This window comes from Chiloscyllium punctatum, chromosome 4 (genome assembly GCF_047496795.1).
Source record: "Chiloscyllium punctatum isolate Juve2018m chromosome 4, sChiPun1.3, whole genome shotgun sequence".
NCBI lineage: Eukaryota > Metazoa > Chordata > Chondrichthyes > Orectolobiformes > Hemiscylliidae > Chiloscyllium > Chiloscyllium punctatum.
In genome coordinates this window covers 18606334-18626251 of record NC_092742.1, presented here as the reverse complement: position 1 = coordinate 18626251, position 19918 = coordinate 18606334, and the positions used below count along the sequence as shown (strand labels likewise).

At 41.9% G+C, this 19918-nt stretch overlaps 1 protein-coding gene across 3 annotated transcripts in view; it reads left to right on the top strand.

Moving 5' to 3' along the window:
• The window catches only part of LOC140476101 (exportin-1-like), an 83043-nt gene that overhangs the window by 41877 nt on the left and 21248 nt on the right, over positions 1 to 19918 (top strand). For all 3 annotated transcript variants that reach the window (XM_072568179.1, XM_072568178.1, XM_072568177.1), the window contains 11 exons: positions 2817 to 2945; positions 3348 to 3506; positions 4102 to 4296; positions 5368 to 5506; positions 10004 to 10185; positions 10693 to 10849; positions 11327 to 11490; positions 13279 to 13413; positions 15714 to 15897; positions 17517 to 17623; positions 19546 to 19740. In XM_072568179.1, the coding sequence (XP_072424280.1) occupies positions 2817 to 2945; positions 3348 to 3506; positions 4102 to 4296; positions 5368 to 5506; positions 10004 to 10185; positions 10693 to 10849; positions 11327 to 11490; positions 13279 to 13413; positions 15714 to 15897; positions 17517 to 17623; positions 19546 to 19740 (1746 nt within the window). The remainder of the gene's footprint in view (positions 1 to 2816; positions 2946 to 3347; positions 3507 to 4101; positions 4297 to 5367; positions 5507 to 10003; positions 10186 to 10692; positions 10850 to 11326; positions 11491 to 13278; positions 13414 to 15713; positions 15898 to 17516; positions 17624 to 19545; positions 19741 to 19918) is intronic.

Sequence of the window (19918 nt, the reverse complement as noted above, 5' to 3'; positions counted from 1 at the left end):
TTTACTTTACTTGCATGTTGTTTTGTACTTCGTGTACAGTTGTCTCTTTTTGCAAATGCTTTCCATCTCCAGAGTTGAAAAATATTGTTTGTTTTAATTGTTTTCTGTCAAAATGCACAACTTCACACTTCACATTTGTATTGTATCTGATTGTTCACCTGCAGCCTTTTGTGTGCCTATCACCCTTTTTAGTTTCCCACCTACCTTTTGTATCGTTAAAAAATTTAAGAGACATTGCTTTTAACAAAAAAAAGCATAAATGAATGTGACCCAGAGGTGGATAGACAACATGGTGATCATTGATCATCATTATAAACCATGACCTGCTAAATATCTGAAGCTTGAAGGTCAATGGCCTCCATGTTCTTTTGAATAGTGTATTTGGATTCTCTCAATGTGGTATGTTGTGTTTTGCTAGGCATGAGCCTTGACTATGAAACAACAAATGTTAACAGCTTGCATTTGTGTGTACATGTGTATAAATCATTTGAAAGCCAAGGTGAGAGGTTCTCTAATGAAGTTCATGGCATCCTGGGCTTCTCATTAAGGAAATTAAGCACAAAAGCAAGCAAGTTATTCTAAGCATGTGCAAACACCAGTTCAGCATCAACTGGAATATTGTGTCCTTGTATTTTTGGAAGAAGTGGGAATGCACAAGAGAAGGTGGAGAGAAGATTGAGGAGAACGGTTTCAGGGATGAGGAACTTTGATTATGTGGATAGATTGGAAAATCCTGCATTGCTTTCCTTTAAAGAAGAGTTGGTTGGAGAAGAAATTTGATAAAGAGGATGCAGATTGTGGGTGAATGGAGTAGACTGGGAGAAGTAGTGGAAGGATGCTGAGCCAAATGGGCATCAATCTTTAAAGTAATTTGGTAAAAAAAGCAATGGCGACATGAGGGAAAATATTTCTCAGAGCAAGTGGTTTAGATCCAGGATGTGATGAGGGATTGTGGAGGAAGGGTCAATTGAAGTTTTGAAAAAGGAGGTAGATTGTTACTGAGAACATTTGAAGGGCTTTGAGGAAAAGATGGGAGACTGGCACTCAGTAAAACGTCCCTTCAGAAGGACAGCCCTGACATGATGGGCTGGTTAATTGACTCTTGTCTTCTATACGAGCAGAAGATGCAACACTTCTTTTTTTAAAAAAAGATTGAATTATATTTCTGCTTCTTCAATTATCTCCAAAACCTATTTTAAGGATTACTGATGAAGGGCTCCTGCCCGCAACGTCAATTTTCCTGCTCCTCTGATGCTGCCTGACCTGTTGTGCTTTTCCAGTACCACTTTAATCTTGACTCTAATCTCTGGCATCTGCAGTCTGCACTTTCGTCCTGTCTTCTATGGCCATTCTGTAATTCTGTACAGGCCGCCTTATGGAAGAAAACCTTCCCATGCCATTTTGCAGCTAAAGGCAGTAAATTTGATTGTCTGTTATTTAGCTGGAGGAAGTTGTGGCTGGAATGCTTAGCTGCTAGGTAATCTGACTGTATGGAGGATGAGCTGAGTGAGGTGATGAAGAGGAGCTGGGTTTTATTAGCAGGTGTGGACTTTATCCCATTCTTCAACCCACCACCCCCCCGCCCGCCTGCCCAAGTATGAATGTTCCCAATTGAACAAGCCTGATATGTTGACCTCATTTATGTCATCTGTGGGAAGTCTGGTAAATTTTGTAATATGATACAATTTGCACATAATCTTTAAAAACAATGTGATGACAATTCAGCGCAAGTGCATTCTTCAGTTAAAATAGCTTTTGGAGATAATTGAAGAAGCAGAAATATAATTCAACCTTTTTGTTTTGAAAAGTGTTGCATTTTCTGCCCGTATTTTCGTTTCTGTGATTACGACAGCACGGTGGCTCAATGTTTAGCACTGCTGCCTCACAAGTGCCAGGGGTGCGGGTTTGATTCCAGTCTCAGGTGACTGTCTGTTTGTCTGTCTGTCGCACATTCTCCCCATGTCTGTGTGGGCCTCCTCCGGGTGCTCTGGTTTCATCCCACAGTCCAGAGATGTGCAGGCTAAGTGTTTCTGCAATTCTAAATTACCCGTAGCATTCAGGGATGTGTAGGTTAGGCACAGTAGTTATGGGTAAATATAGAGTAATAGGGTAGGGGGGAATGTGTCTGGGTGGATTACTCTTCGGAGGGTCTGTGTGGACTTGTTGGACTGAAGGGCCTGTTTACACACTGTAGGGCTTCCATGAATTTGTGATTGTTTCATGAGAAATGCAAGTATAGATTCTTCAAGCTATAGTTATCACTTAGTGATTATAGTTATCGGTGGTCTCCATCAGTGGAAAGTTGTAATTACTGATTCAAATTTGTGCACGGTATTTAGAACATCTTTGTGTTAATTTGAACTTTAATAAGTTTTGATGTGCACACAATAGCAAGCTGCAAACTGCATTTTCCTGCACCATTGATAAGGTATTTTTTTTAAATAATACTGCTGTTAATGTTTGTGCATTCACTCAGGAGTAACCAGAGAATGTTTCAACCAACTTTGGAAAATTCTTCACTTGATACTGAGGGACTTATAAATGTTCATGTAACGTTAACAACATTAAAACCTCAGGAATGATGCTTTCATGTCTTGTTTAGTTTGCTTCTCTAATGTTTACCAGACAAAATTTATTATTACTATACAAAGCTCTTGTGTAAATTTTAGAAGATTTGCACAGAGAAATTAGACACACAAAAATGAATGGAAAATTTTGACCAGAAGTGCTTTCATTGTCACGCTTGCATGTAGGTATAAATCTTCACTATAAGTTATCTATTTTAACTTAATCTTTTGCATTTTCTTTTTGCTTAGTTTCTGAATGTGCCCATGTTTCGAAATGTGACATTGAAATGTTTGACAGAGATTGCTGGCGTTGGTGTCAGTCAATATGATGAACAGTTCATCTCGTTGTTTACATTAACACTTATTCAGCTCAAACAGGTAGGTTGAAATTGTTGCAGAATTTGTCAGTATTTGTGACTTGTATTCATCACTGGATTGAATAACCATCAGAATCGCATGGCATTCAGTATTTAATTTGCTGAACGTACTATGCGCAGGCCAAGCCTCAGCATAGCTGGTGAGACTTTGGTTCCAGAGGACCTGGACTTGAATGACACTGTCAGTTCACTGCTTGTTTGCAATTACTCAGTAATTGCATTTGGCACTATCAGTAGAGAGCTTCATCAATTTTCCTTATTATTCAGTCATCTAGTTCTTCGCCATTTCTCCTTTAGTGCTCATTTACTTTGGAAACTGAATTGTGTCGTGCAGATTTTATTGTGGATTTGGTTGTATTGTGCTCATATATGGAGTCAATCTTTCACCTCTTCCCTTTTTCAGATGCTACCTGTGAATACTAACATTCGCCTTGCATATGCAAATGGGAAGGATGATGAACAGAATTTCATCCAGAATCTGAGTCTTTTCTTATGTACTTTCTTGAAGGAGCATGGCACCTTAGTAGAAAGGACAATGGAACTCAGAGAGGCACTCTTGGATGTAAGTATGAACTCTAAATACTTCAAAGGTGGAATACTGTGATAATTTCTCCATCCCGTCCTCCAGTAACTTCACTGCCTTTTCCCTTCCTTCCCGTAACTCTCAGTGGCATTGCAGATTTACAGGTGTTGTTGAGCTCCTGGGACCTAAGGCGGTTGGTTCGGTGACCTTAATGAGAAAGCTGGGATGATTCAATAAAGGAAGATATCGCTGCACGAGCATTTGTAACATAGTAAATGGTTTGGTGTGATGGAGGCTTCCATGAGTATTAACTGGTGCATGGTAATGTGCCAACCACATAGCAATAACACTGGTATAGTGAGCATGGTGGCAGTGAAAATGCTGGAATCTAAAATGAGACCAGTGGCTATTACAAAACCATTTCAAGAAATTTCAAAGTAGCTCTCAGACAAACACTTGAATTGTATTCATTGCTGGTTGATCATCAACGCAGCAATGATCTCATTGGGGGAACAGACTTAGTGGGTTAAATGGCTTATTTCCACTCCTATCTCTTGCGCTGAAATCTTCATAACTATTGAACCCAAGCAGATGAGTGTTACTAACTTTGTTTTGTCTGTTTTGATTATCCTAGGGCCTACACTATATGATTCTTGTATCAGAAGTGGAAGAGATAGAAATTTTTAAGATCTGTTTGGAATACTGGAATCATCTGGCAGGAGAGCTTTACCGTGAAAATCCCTTTTCTATTAGTGCGTCTCCTGCTCTGGGCAATCCTCACAGTGACGTCCCACCTCGGAGACAGATCTACCTACCAGTGCTGTCAAAGGTGTGTATTAACCAGTCTAGACTAGGCTAATTGCTTGTGTCGGATCCTCCCAGCTTGTACACTTCTGTGAAATATAATGTTGTGTTCTTGGGTGCTTCTTGACATGGATGTTCTTGGTGTTTCCTAATTATTGGTTAATGCATGCTAGTAGTGCGTTAATCTGTCGTTTTCATGTTTAAAAATCCTATAGAATCTTTGCTCTTGATCCTCTGCCCACTTTAGTGGGCTTTGCATTTGTTAATATCACATACAACACTTTCAATTTAAATGTTATCACTTCATCTTACCTTTACATTTAGAATAATGGCATTTCTCGGTGTGAATGTGGAAGGTACTATGGAAGTTTTTTTTCCCTCTTTTCGGACCTCCATTCTCCATACACTGCATGGATGACCTGTTCCTCGGCTCCTAACCATCACCAAGAAGGTGTACACATGATTGGCTGACCACACATCTGATTTATTAGTTGTTTGTTGCTTTTGATTCACTTCTTACTAATTTGCATATCCTTCACTCAGTCAGTGATTGCGTTATACAGGGTTGTTCAGATGAAATCAGCCTGCATTACTGACTGCATTCACTAATGACTACTGCATCTGCTGGATGTTTTATTAATCATCTTTATTCAGCAAGTCCTTACCATGAGGAAACTTTTTTAAATGGTAAAGAATCGTTTTTTTACAACCAAGGTGAAATCCAGACTTAGTAATCCTTTCCTCATCTTTCAGAAGAACCCTCACATCACTGATGCTTTCCCCCATCAATCTACCTGAGCTGTATGACGCCAGGAAAGCAGTCAGTTGACCTGATACCAGCACCATGTTCTAACCAGTCATTCAAAGCTAAAACCCTGATACCAATATCACATTTTTGATGATGCAAATTTTAAGTCGTATTAACTTTAAGCCCGTTTTATAACACTCTCTGGGAAATAGCTTGTGGTTTTCCAAATTTATCTAAGGCATGTACCATAGCAACCACACGTACAAACTTGTTTTGAAATGTCCTCAGAATTAATTGTCTCTCGGCTTCTACTTAATAAACAAATGAATTTTTGTTTTCCTTGTTCAGGTGAGGCTTATCATGATTAGTCGAATGGCAAAACCAGAAGAGGTGCTTGTTGTGGAGAATGAGCAGGGAGAAGTTGTTCGGGAATTCATGAAGGACACTGACTCCATCAATCTATACAAAACAATGAGAGAGACACTTGGTAAGCATGAGGTTTTTGTACATTATCTTTAGAGTGGCTGGGTATTAGATGAAATTGTATGTGGGGAAATGTGAATTGATTATATTTTGGAAGGAAGAACATGGAGAAACCAGATAAGATAAAGGTACAACTCTAAAGGGGGTGTAGGATCAGACAGACTTGGGTGCAAAAGTCAGTAAAGGTGGAAGGACAGGTCGAGAGAGTGATTAATAAAGCATACAATAACCTTGGCTTTATTATAGCAGCATGGAGTATCAGAATAAAGAGGTCACATTGAGCTTGAATGAAATACTGGTTCAGCCACAGCTGGACTATTGCATCCAGATCCGGGTGCCATGTGCTAAAGGATTTGAAATGAATGCAGAATAGATACTTAAGAATAGTTCCAGAGTTGAGAAGCTTCAGTTATAAAGATGGATTGGTGAAGTTTTGGACTGTTTTCCATTGTGGAAAGGAGGTTGAGATTTCACAGGTGTTCAGTTTTCTGCATGTGTAAACAGAGAAACTGTTCTCGGTCACAAAGGGAACTCAAACAAGAGGACATGGTTTTGAAGTCATTATTAAAACAAGCAGAAGTGCCACAAAAAGAAATGTTTTCACAGAGTGAGTGTTATAGTTGTAGGCACACAGGCTGGTAGATGTTCAGAACTCCCTTCCACAAACAGCAGTAGATGCTGGATCAGTTGCCAATTTTAAATCTTGAGAGAGATAAGTTATTGTTAAGCTTAAGGGATCTGGGCCAAAGGCCCAGGTCAGATGTAATCTCATTGAAGGATGGAGTAAGCTTGAGTGGCTGAATGGCCTCCTGCTGTTCCTTAGAGGGGCAGGAATGCACTGCTTGAGAGTGTGGTGGAGGCAAATTGAAGTACTTAAATGGGAATTAAACTGTCACCTGAAAAGGAATAGTGTGCAAGATTACAGGGATAAGCAGAGAATGAAACTACATTAAATGCCTATTCAGAAAATTGTACTATCATAATGGGCTGAATTGGTTCCTCCTGCACCATAAAGGTCAGCCATTATCTCTTTGAATGGGAGACTAGGCTTGAAGGTCCAAATGGCCTATTCTTGTTCCTATGTATGAATTCTGATTGAGTTGATCTTGGCTGTGGGCATATTGCATTTGACTTCTTTGTTTCTTTTTGGAAAGTTAGGAGGGAGGAGTACATGTAACCAGAGTTCCTATGGCTGATTACTATCCAGTGATCTGAACTGATTTGTGTCTGAAGGGGATTTGGGTCCAGTCTAGTAGTTTTTCACTTTTGCAGGCTCTCCTAGAAACCGTGTGAGGACGTGAGGATATTCACAGGGTTAAGGTATCATCTTTCGGAGGTAATAGTTTGAGAAGTATAATTTTGTTACTTATAGTCCTGAACTTGCCAAAGATATTGGCATCTCTTGAATGAATTATTTTTTAAAAAAAGTACTTACCATTATATAGCTTCTCAAAACAAAATGGGTACAAGGAAGAAGTGATATTGGTGTTTCCACAGTGTTTACCACTGCTTTACCTGTTCCTCAAATACTGCTGAGGGCAAAAAGATTAAGCTCCAGTACGGGGTACTATGCCCTGTTAATGGCATTGATGTCGAAAGATATTGTTTCATTTTTCAATCTATAATCTAATGAATAGGCAAAAAAATGCTATTTACTCTTACATAGTTTCTTGAGACTTTGCAGAGCATTTATCAATGTCTTTAAGACACCCACATGACTTAAGAGCAATGTAATTGGGGTTCTGAACCAAGGACAGAGGAACCTCCGTTATCCGAGTGAGATGGGTGGGCACTGTTTCATTCGGATAATTGATTATTTGGTTAATTTATTTCCTCTGGGGCTCGGAGTTTTCTGATAAGTCTGCCCCCTGTTCAGCAGACTACTCAAAAGCAAGGCCCTGCCCCCAACACAGTCCCCTACCCTACCCGCCCCAACCCTGCACCACCGTCCATCCCCACCCACCGTCTGACCCCAAATAGTGTGCATGCGCGCACACACACACAACTTTTTGACAGGTTCCACCTCTGCTCTGTATAGGGCAATGTTGGAGAGATTATTTGGGAAAGGGGTTTATGGTTCACCCTGTGTAGAACTCCAGGGAAAGTATATGGGGAGAGAGAGGGGCGGGAGGTCAGTCATTTAGAGACAGTTCCTGGACTGTCCAGGACTGTTCTCGACAGCATTTCAGTGAGCCGAGTTTGTTTTTAAATCACTGTAAACAAAAGACGGGATCAGGGTTGAAACGGCTCTTTGATGTAATGTTTCTATCTGGATCTTGAGATCTCCTTCGGATAATCTGATATTTGGATAATTGATATTTGGATAATTGATATCCAGATAATCAAGGTTCCTCTGTAGAGGTTCCAGTGCTATAATCACATGAAATTTGGGTAAAAATCCCTTCACTCATCTTGCACATAGCTTGAGCCCTACCTGAAGATAAGTGACCCCGACCTGTGTTATAAGCATGTCATCTGCCAAGCTCATTGCTGTCTTGGGCCCTGCTCTATTCTGGATTAGAGTGGTGCTGGAAAAGCACAGCAGTTCAGGCAGCATCCGAGGAGCAGGAAAATCGACTTTTCGGGCAAAAGCCCTTCATCAGGAATGCAGGCAGAGAGTCTGAAGGATCTTGGACTGCACATGCCTGGATGAGTGCAGCTCTGTAACCCTCAAGAACTTGACCCCATCCAGGACAAAGGATTGATTAGCACCCTATCCACCGCCATCAACATTTTACTCACTTTGTGATTAATGCATAGTTAGAGCTGTGTGCACCATCCACTCACCAACCCTGTCTTGACAGTGTCTTCCAAACCATCTAAAAAAACATGTATCCATGAGAATACCACCACCTACAGGTTCCTTTCTCATGTTGCATGTCACCCTGACTTAGAACTACATTGCTGCTCCTTCACTGTCTCTCAAAATCCTGGAAATCTCCCCTGAACATCACTGCAACAGTACCTACACTAGTGGTTCAAGAAGTTGACTACTACCCAGACCTTGAGTTAAGAATGGACAATAAATGCTGGCCTAGCCACCAAACCCATAACTCATGAGTAATATATCTTTATAAACACACTGCTGACGTTTTCTTTCGGGATGTATGTATGTTTTGGGCTGAATGGCCACTCTCATTGCAATTTGGATGGTGGTGCTTTTTTCTCTAAAGATTAGAGAAGGCCTGGGAATGAATTTACAGACTTTTCTTTCAATTGTAGCATAAACTAACTAAAGGAGAGATGATTGAGTTTTTAAAAAAATGTTTTGAACAATGATCGTTTCCATGAAAGAAAATTTATCTTATGTTGATTCTGATCAGCTCTGCAAAAGGATTTTAATGTTTGTTTCCATTTCCAACAAACCCAGACCAAATGTTTTCTCTTGTCAGATGCTTACAGGCATAATGAATTTATAGTTTTCATTTTGTTTTTTTTTTAAACATCTTTTATTTGAGAAACTGAACTGGACCAGCCATATTATTTCTGTGGTTACAAGAGCAGGTCAGAGACTAGGAATCTTGTCGTGAGTACCTCACCTCCTGACTCCCTACAGCTTGTCTGCTATCTACAAGGCACAAATCAGGAGTGTGATGGAATACTCCCCAGTTGCCTGGATGAGCGTAGCTCCAACAGCACCCGAAGACTGACACTAACCCGGCAAAAGCAGCTTGCTTAATTGACCCTACATCTCCGAATGTCCACTTCCTCTTCCCACCTGTAAGGCAGTGTGCACGATTTACAATATGCACTGCAGAAATTCATCAAGGCTTCTTGTGAAAGCGCATTGAAAACCATGACCTTTTCTGTCTAGAATGACAAGTGGTGGCAAATAGATGGAAATACCACAGCCTGCAAACAACTTGCCATACTGACTTGGAAGAGTGTTGCCATCTCTCCTTTTGTTGTTGGACGTGTTGTTTTGGAAGAACTTGCCATGTCTGAAACCCTTAAATAAGGCCAGTATGGTGGTGTAGTGGTGAGCACAGGTGCCTCACAGCACCAAGGACATAGATTTGATTCCAATCTGGCCATGTGGAGTTTGCACATGCTGCCCATGACTGCATGGCTTTCCTTACAAAGTCCAAAGATGTGCAAGTTAGGTGGGTAGGCCATGCTAATATGCGAAAGTGAGTACTGCAGGTGCTGGAGAGTCAGTGTTGAAAAGTGTGGTGCTGGAAAAGCACAGCAGGTCAGGCGGCATCCGAGGAGCAGGAGAGCCGACATTTCGGGCATCAGCCCTTCATCAGGAATGCACTGCCCAAAACATTGACTCTCTTGCCCCTCGGGTGCTGTCTGACGTGCTGTGCTATTCCAGTGCCATCCTTTTCGACTGTCCATGGTAAATACAGGGTTAATGGGATAGGGTGGGGGAGGTGGTGGTTCCAGGTGGGATGCTCTTCAGAAGGTCCATACAGAGTTGATGGGCCCAATTGCCTTTATCTGCGCTAAGTGGATTCTGTGATTTTTTTTTTAAGGCTGCTTTATTTTCCTGTTTCAGTCTATCTCACACATTTAGACTATGCTGACACAGAATGCATTATGACTGAGAAGCTGCACAATCAAGTGAATGGCACAGAATGGTCATGGAAAAACCTGAATACACTTTGTTGGGCTATTGGTTCCATCAGTGGTGCAATGCATGAAGAGGATGAGAAACGATTCCTTGTCACAGTCATCAAGGTCAGTTGCTGGTGGAGAATTCCCATAATCTTTTACACTCAACCCTCCGGTATATCTACACTCTGACTTCTTTTGTGTTCCCAATAATAATTGCTGCAGTGATGCTGCTGTGCCTTCAGTTGCCGAAGCAGATACCCACTCCTCCTCTTCTCCACCACCCAGCTTCTGCAACTTTCTTTAAAATATGCCTTTAAAATCCACCCCTTTGACCCAGCACCTCCTTCATTGCTTGGTGGTGTATGTTATTTTGTAGTGTTCCTTTTGAAGCATGCTGGAATGTTTCATAGAATCATGTTAGAGGTGCTGTCTTAAGTTGTTGAGTGTTTGTTTGATAATTCTTCTTGATACCTTTCTTACTGGGAGAAGGTTTTGCTCCTGAATCCATTTTTAAAGGAGGGCTTTAGACATTTGGGGCTGAGTGAGAACTTGAACACAAAGAAAATAAGGTGTGATAGCTTGATTCACTTTGCTCGTTTTACTTATCATTGGACCTTTTTGGCTTTGAAGGATTTGCTGGGCCTTTGTGAACAAAAACGTGGGAAGGATAACAAGGCTATTATCGCCTCTAACATTATGTACGTGGTGGGACAGTATCCCCGGTTCCTGCGAGCTCACTGGAAGTTCCTAAAGACGGTGGTGAACAAACTCTTTGAGTTTATGCATGGTAAGGAGACTTGTCATGAAGCCCAGCGTGCACTGTAGTCATTGCGGTGCTATTTATTGCTGTGCAGTTTGCTTAGTCATTAGAATTTATACAGGCTGAGAATGTCCTTTGGGTACAGTGTATGCTGAATCAAGAAAGTTTTGTCGTCAAATTCTACTTAAATGCGTTTTAAATTTAAACAGTTGTAGAGTTTTTTTTTTATTTGGAGATGTTTCTGATATAGTAGTGTAAAAATACTGTTTCACTGTTGGGGGGGGGGGTAGAATTTGGATTAATATTGTTTGTTTTTTTATAGAGCACTACGTTTCTCCAAAAAGGGTATGTAAAACTCTGGAATGAATATCCTATGGAGAACGGTGAAATTAAATTTGGATTTTTTTAAAAATGCAACTCAACCTATGAAAGGTTTTTGGATGTAAATTTTAAGATTTTTTTTAAGCAAAAGTGAGCTTTACACCCCTTTATTGCTTTTTACAGAGACTCATGATGGTGTCCAGGACATGGCTTGTGACACATTTATTAAGATAGCCCAAAAGTGCAGGCGCCACTTTGTACAAGTGCAAGTAGGAGAGGTGATGCCTTTCATTGATGAGATCTTGACCAATATTAACACTATCATTTGTGATCTGCAGCCTCATCAGGTGAGTGCAGTTGCAGTTCATGTTTTTGTGTGCGTATTTAAGATGTTTATTTTTCAAAACATGTTTAAAGAGGTGTTGCCAACCACCTAGCCCTTGGTGTGAAATGCACCTATCTTTTGGTGGGGAGCAGGGATTTCAGAAGAAATAGACTGCTGTACCTCATGCCATTGGATTAATGGAGTTGGTTTCATGACAGTAAATGTTTTGGAAATTTGGTCACTGTTTTCACCTGTTGGATTGCTCTCTGTTAGGGGTTTGATAATTTTGTAAATTACTTAGACAGGAGGTGAGTTACTTCCTCCCATTTCCCCAAAGTCTGCCCATCATCTACAAGTTATAAGTCAGCAGTGTGATGGAATACTCCCCACTTGCCTGGATGGGTACAGCTCCAATAATTTGAGCCATCAATCATCAACATGTCAAAGGTTTGGCAGACAGTTTGTGTAACAAATTTTAAGAGGATTTCTTGAGTAGTAGATGCTTATGTACTCTGTCCATGCCACACTCCATTTATTATTATCCGTAGCTCCACTTTGCTCAATTACTACTTCCAGTGCCACGTGAATTCTTGCCCTCGTGAATATTCTCTCCCTAGTTACACTTTTGCCCTTCTTATACTTGTCGAATCTCTTTGAATTATCTTTTATCTTATCTACCAAAGCCATCACGTATTTCCCTTTTTAGCCCTTCTGATTTCTCTCAAGTGTACTCCAACGCACACTGTACACAAGGAATCACTTCCATGCTCCTCCACCAAAAATAATGTACTATTCTACTTAAAACCCTCTCTTGTGCCCTAGTTATGTGACTTTCCAGAATACTGGTCCTGGGACAAGTAGGAGCATCCCAAAAGTACAGCTCCCTCACTTCCCCAGCACTAGTGTTAATGCTCCATGATTTGAAATTCATTTCTCTCACACGTAGTGCACACATCTCTCTAACCTTATTTACCCGATGGTAATTTGCTTGAGAATTGAGTAGTGGAAATTATCATCATTTTGTAGTTCTGCTTTTATCAATTAGCCTCTAGTTGATTTTAATCTCTAAACAGAACCTTTTTTTTATCATTTTTATCCATGATTAGATTCCCTACAGTGTGGAAATAGGCCCTTTGGCCCAACACGTCCACACCCACCCAGACCCACTCCCACTGATTAATGCACCTAAAACTATGGGCAATTTAGCATAGCCAATTCACCTGACCTACATATCTTTGGACTGTTGGAGGAAACTGGAGCTCCTGGAGGAAACTCTCGCAGACATGGGGAGAATGTGCAAACTCCAACAGGCAGTCACCCGAGGCTGGAATTGAGCATGAGTCCCTGGTGCTGTGAGGCAGCAGTGCTAACTGAGCCACCATGCCTGCCATGTCATTGGTATCCACACGGACTATTACATTTGGATCATCTACCTCCTATTGAAGTTCCTCTCCACTTAGAGCAATGTCCTCGACCTTTGCACCGAGCAGAACAACCTACTGGACTCTGTCTTGGCTCTGAGGAAATGTTTCTACTCTTATCCATACCAAATGCATGAGTCTTGATCCTGTGGGACATTTGCAATGGCTGAGGCTACTACTTCCTTATCACCATACCAGCTTCACTCTCACGTCTCTGACCACATTCCAGGATCTTCCAGTTTAGTCTAAGGCATGTAACTGCCGCCTGGAATAAAGTGTTCAGTTAACACTCGCGTTCTCACTCTCTCTGACTCATTCCAGTGCTGAAAGCTCACCCTCTACCTCATGAACTCTGAGGAAAAGTTTAAAACTTCATTCTTGTATTTCAGGTGCACACATTTTATGAAGCTGTTGGTTACATGATTGGAGCTCAAACTGATCAAACTGTCCAGGAGCATTTAATTGAGAAATACATGCTGTTGCCTAACCAGGTGTGGGACAGCATTATTCAGCAAGCAACAAAGGTGAGTTAGACAACTGAGGGATAGGTCACTTCGTTCAGTACTGGACAGTCTATTTGGCTGTCTTCCCTTACGTTGGGTTATTGAATTCATTCAATAATTGCAAATGAATGCTTTCTGTTAGTAATTTTTAATGAAAGGTTTGAGAACATAGAAGTCTGATATTGGAAATAAGTGAAGGATCTAGCAACTACTTTGGTTATAGCAGAATAAGACATTTTTTCTTTTCATAGTTAACTAGAACTGTTCTAAGTCCTGCAGGACATTTAACAAGCATTATAACAATGAGGCAATAAATGCCACAATTTGTTTCTTTTATCTCCACAGTGATGAACTGAGTGATTTATTAGTTGTGGCTTCTTTATATACAGGACTAATCATATTTCCTTAAATTCCACATTTCAATTTCATCTCGAAACCAGTGTCCTGGACAGCTTTGTCACCAAAATTGAGACCATCTGTCCAGCAAAAGGCTCTGAAAACTCCAGGTCCTCTCGTGGCTTGAATACTAAAGGAAAGGCTGCCTCAAACGTTAAACTTTTCTCGCTCTTTTGTCATGAACAGGAGTAGGCCTTTCAGCCCCTCAAACCCACTCTGTCACTCAGCAAGAGCACGCCCAGTCTTCAACTTCAACAGCACTTTCCTGAATTAATGCCATATCCCTAGATTAGAATAGAATTAGATTAGATTGCTTACAGTGTGGAAACAGGTCCTTCGGCCCAACAAGTCCACACCGACCCGCCGAAGCGCAACCCATCCAGATCCATTCCCCTACATTTACCCCTTCACTAACACCACGGGCAATTTATCATGGTCAGTTCACCTAACCTGCACATTTTTGGACTGTGGGAGGAAACCCAAGCAGACACGGGGAGGATGTGCAAACTGCACACAGTCAGTCGCCACTGTGCCACCGTGCTGCCCGTGTCAAAATCTATTGACCTCAGTTTTGAAAATGCTCCACCACTGAGCCTCCCCAGCAATCTGGGGTAGAGAATTCCAAAGGTCCACCACCCCATATAGAAATGGCTCATTTTGGACCAAAATGGCCTGCCCTTTTATCCTGAGATGGTGTCTCTTCTGTCTCTGGATCTGCCCCAGCAGGGGGACATCCTTCCTACATCGGCTTTATCAATCCTTATAATCATTTTCTATGTTTGATAGACATGACCTCTCCTTGTGCTAAACTCCAGGCAATGTAAGCTAGCCCTGTTGAATCTTTCCACATAAATCAATCCCTTCAACCCCAATCCCTTCTTTCTGCTCCTTCTACAGAGAGTAAATCTTTCTAGATGCAACACGACAATCTCCAGGTGTGGTCTCACTAAGATTCGTCCTGAGGCAGAAGATGAGTGCCTTATCTTCTACCGCAGGACCCTCCAACCACATGGCATCAATGTGGATTTCACTAGTTTCCTCATTTTTCCCGCCCCCCCACCTTATCCCAGTTCTAGCCTTCCATTTTGGCACCACCCTCATGACCTGTCCTACCTGTCCTCCTTCCTTCCCACCTATCACCACTAACCCCCACCTCCATCTACCTATCATACTCTCAGCTAACCATCCCCCCCCCCCCCCCCCACCCCCTCACCTCAGTCTCATTCCTGATGAAGGGTTTTTGCTTCTCCTGCTCCTCAGATGCTGTCTGACTGTGCTTTTCCAGCACCACTCGACTCACTAAGACTCTGTATAATGACAGCAAGCTGTGTTTAGTTCTGTACACACATTCTTTGCAATAAAGGCTGATGTACCATTTGCCTCTTTCACTGCTGAAGAATACTCGAGTCATTTTTTGAACTTGCAAGACTTCCCAGCCTTCCAGCATTTAAGAAATAGCCACTATTCCTATTTCCTCACCAAAGTGAGCAACCTCACATTTCTCTCTTTTATTCCATCTGCCAAATGTTTTGCCTGCTCTCCAAATCCCCTTGAGGCATCTTTGCAACTTCCTCACAGTATCTACCACCAGCTAGTTTTGATGTTCAGGTGAGTGTCATCAGTAGATTACATGCCATTTCTTCCAGTAATAAGTGGAGAAATAATAATTTTCATATTGAGCTTTGTCCACACCAATCAGTTTTCCAGCATGACTGTTATGAGGAGAGTCGCACATAATGCATCCCCACCACCATGACTGTCAATCCCCTTTCTTCTCAACTTTGACAGGCAACGGGGCTGGGGAGCTGCTGGTGGTCTGGGCAGCAAGAAATGCTGAGGGTTAAAGGTGCATGGGGAAAATATTTTAGAGCGTTTCTTTTGTCCGAGTGGATACTAATTCCATTTACTCAAATCATTTTACAAAGAACGTGGACATTTTGAAGGATGCAGAGACGGTGAAGCAGCTTGGTAGCATCCTGAAGACCAACGTGAGAGCCTGCAAGGCAGTTGGACATCCATTTGTCATTCAGCTAGGACGGATATATCTGGACATGCTCAACGTGTATAAGTGTTTGAGTGAGAATATCTCTGCAGCTATCCAGGCCAATGGTAAGTAGCCACTTCTTTGGAGGGGAAGGTGGGATCGGATGTTTTAAGCTGGTTGTTCCAAAAATTCTCCTCCTCTCAGAATGAAAAGCTTCTCCCAAAAGGCTGTTTGTGGATGGGGATCAATTCAGTATCTAAAACTGAGATTGATAGACTACTGTTAGGCACACGCATTAAAGTTTGTGGAACTAGGTTAGATAAAATTGACGTTCGGATAATTTGTGAGCTAATTAAATGATGGAACAGGTTTAAGAAGCAGAATAGACCATTCCTGAATCCACCTGTATTTTCTTTATCTTCTATAAAGAGCCAATCTATGATTTGGACAGAAATAAGAGGTTTGTCTAATTGGTAAAGGAGAGCTTCAATATCCATTCGGCTTAAGATGTATAAGGAATAGAAGCATAAAGATCTACAGCCTTGAAAAGAGCCCTTTGACTCATCGAGTTAGTGCTGGTTAAAAACAGTGGCTTAAATGTTCTAATCCTGTTTTCCAGTGCATGATCCATACCCTTGTATGCCTCTGCATCATAAGTGTACATCTAAATACTATGGAGACAGATGACTGGAGGTGGTTTAACCTGAGGGCCCCCATGCCTCAGGAGAGGAGTGACATTGAGAAGGTGGAACCTTCTCTGTGACCTCCAGCTGATGTGGGAAAACCAACCCACTATTGGTGTCACTCTACATTGCAAGTTAGCCGTCCAGCCAACTAAGCTAACCTACCCCCATTTGGTGGACTGGATCGGAAAGTCGAAGAAAGAGTTTCCTTCTAAGCAGCCATTTCTTTACGTTTAATTGGTACAGAGCTGAGTGTGATAGTTTGTGTGTTTTGACATGTTGCTGATATGAGGTGCACTCTGTCTTTCTTTTTCTCCTAAATCGGACTTTACATATCTCTGTTGCTTGGCAGTCTGTTTTAAGATAGTTAGAAATTAAGCCATTATATGATGACTTTGTAAATTCCTACAGTTGAACATTTTTGCCTGCCATCAGCAGGTACCTAAGACCAAACTGTGGTGTGCCTGTCACCTTTTGATTGGAGCCTGTTGTGTTGGGTTACAATGCTAGATTGCTGCAAGGAGTTAGAATCATAGAACCCCTACAGTGTGGAAAGAGGCTATTCGTGTCTGCACTTGACCCTCTGAAGAGCATCCCGTCCAGACTCAATCCCCTTCCCTATTCCCATAACCCTGTATTTACCATGACCAACCCAGCTAACCTGCACATCTTTTGACTATGGGAGGAAAGCAGAGTACCCAGTGGAAATGCACACGGACACTGGGAGAATGTTCAACTGCACAGAGACAGTCACCCGAGGCTGGAATCCAACCCAGGTCTGTGATGCTGTGAGGCAACAGTGGTAATCCCTGAGCCACCATGCTACCCCAGCATACAAACCCTTTAAGTGAGAATCATTCCCCTCGCCCATTGGTGAGTTCATGTCTGTCCCACCCCAAACCCATTTTACTTGGTTCCCCCTCTCCTGCTGCAGGGTAGCACCGAGACAGTGCTGCGGAAACAAAATCGCAAGGTCTCTGACTAGCCTATTACAAGAAAGCCTCAATGATTCTGAGGACTGTTTAATATGTATGTTGTATATTTCTTTTTCCCCCATTTAGGTGAAGTTGTTACCAAACAACCTTTAATCAAAAGTATGAGGACAGTAAAGAGGGAGACTTTAAAGCTGATATCTGGGTGGGTGAGCCGGTCTTCCGATCCACAGCTGGTGAGTATAATTGCCCCAGTATGGGTTATTTGTCCAGAACAGCTCTACATTCTTCTTCCATTTGAAATGTTACTGTTTAAAAAGATTTGTTTTCATTCTCTAATTGCCCCATTGATCATTTTAAAAATTGATCATTTTTAAAAAAAATTGTTTGAAGAACTTGGTTAGGCCACTGTTGAAATATTGCATGCAATGCTGGTCTCCTTCCTATCGGAAGGATGTGGTGAAACTTGAAAGGGTTCAGAAAAGATTTACAAGGATGTTGCCAGGGTTGGAGGATTTGAGCTATAGGGAGAGGCTGAACAGGCTGGGCTGTTTTCCCTGGAGTGTCAGAGGCTGAGGGGTGACTTTGTAGAGGTTTATAAAATCATGAGGGGCATGGATAGGCCAAATAGACGAGGGCTTTTCCCTGGGCTAGGGGCATCCAGAACTAGAGGGCATTGGTTTAGAGTGAGAGGGGCAAGATTTAAAAGGGACCTAAGGGGCAGAGGGTGGTACGTGTAAGGAATGAGCTGCCAGAGAAAGTGGTGAAGGCTGGTACAATTGCAATTTTTAAAAAGCATCTAAAATGGGTATATGAATAGGAAGGATTTGGAGGGGTGTGGGCCAAGTGCTGGGAAATGGGACTAGATTAGGTTGGGATATCTGGTCGGCATGGACGAGTTGGACCAAAGGGTCTGTTTCCATGTTGTACATCTGTGACTCTATGAGGTTGTAATTGTTAATGTGTATCTGTTGGCCTTCACTTTTGGATTTGTGCCCCTTTGTCCTATTTGGATTGCTATTTTATACTGTCTTCGTCTTTTAATCGGAGACAAAAGCAACTTCTATGTGAATAAAGAGGGAGTTTATTTTTATTCTCTGAATTCTCTTCCACAGAGTACAGTGGAGGCTAGGTCATTGAGTCTACTCATGGCTGACTTGAACAAATATCTGATTGACCTGGGGATTGAGGGTCATGTGGGACAGACAGGACTTGAGGCCACAGTGAGATCACCCTCAATTTTTGGTATTGATAGGAAAATTAGTAGCTCCTGTTCCTATTTCTTATGTCCTACACTAAAAAGTGCCTGCAAAGCATAGCTTCCCAAAATGTGGTTCATGACGCCCCCTCCCCACGGGGTTGCAGGCTCCAAGGTATAATTGCTGACACAGAGTTCCAATAGCAGGAAGCCTTTTTTTTAGAGGAATGGGGTGGTCACATGGGATAGAGGACTTGAGGAGATTTCATTGCTGTGGTAGGTCAAGGCGGTATAGAGTTTAGATGTATATTTTATGCTTTAAGGGAGCCAGTGAAGGTCAGTGAGCTTTGGAGTGTTTAGCAAGCAGTCTGTGGTAGAGTTTTGGATGTGTTTGAGTTTAAAGTGGATGGCAGAATAGACCTGGAGTCCTGGAATTTCAAAGTGACAAAGGCATATATGTTGTTTTTCAGTATTAGAGAGATTTGAACCAAGAATGGTGTAAAAGTAAGTGGTCTTTGTGATGTGTAGTCTAAAATTTAAGCTCTTAATTGGCAACTGCACCAAGGTTCCAAATTGCATGCCTAAAGTGGGGACATTGAGCATAGTAGGGTTTGAAAAGGAATCTTTATCACCAGGCTAGACTAAATGGTTACTAAGAACAATGGCTTCATTTTTATGTTGAGCTATTTTGACTTCTCGAAGTCTGATGTGCCTATCAAATAAGGAGACGTGGGCAGTGCACTCAATCAGCATTCAGCACTTAACAAATAAATACCAGACTTGACTCTCGCCCTCTGATGCCAAGAATGTGCTCGAGTTTTTTAGACTAATTTCCCACTCTGGTCTCCCTGAGGCTGAGTTCTATTATCATTTGTCAACAAGTAAACAAAGGTGGTATGCCAAGATACTAAGCTGCGCTCTCTCTCACCCTGTTCTCTCTCTGTCTCTTGACTTTGTCAGGTTGCAGAAAACTTTGTCCCCCCACTGCTTGACGCAGTTCTGATCGACTACCAGAGGAATGTCCCTGCAGCCCGGGAGCCTGAGGTTTTGAGTACAATGGCCACTATAGTGAATAAGTTGGAGAACCACATTACTGCAGAAGTACCCCAGATCTTCGATGCCTTGTTTGAGTGTACTCTGGACATGATCAACAAGGTAATTTTTCATTCTGAGCGTAAGAAATTCTTGTGTGTCATGCGATCCTGTTTGCTTAAGCCACAGCATTCCCAGAGCTGAAGGAAGATAATCATGTCCTTGACATCATGATAGTGCAGGGACTGGAACCAGTTTCTATCCTTGCTCTGTTTCCAACGCAGCCTCTGTTAATGCTTTA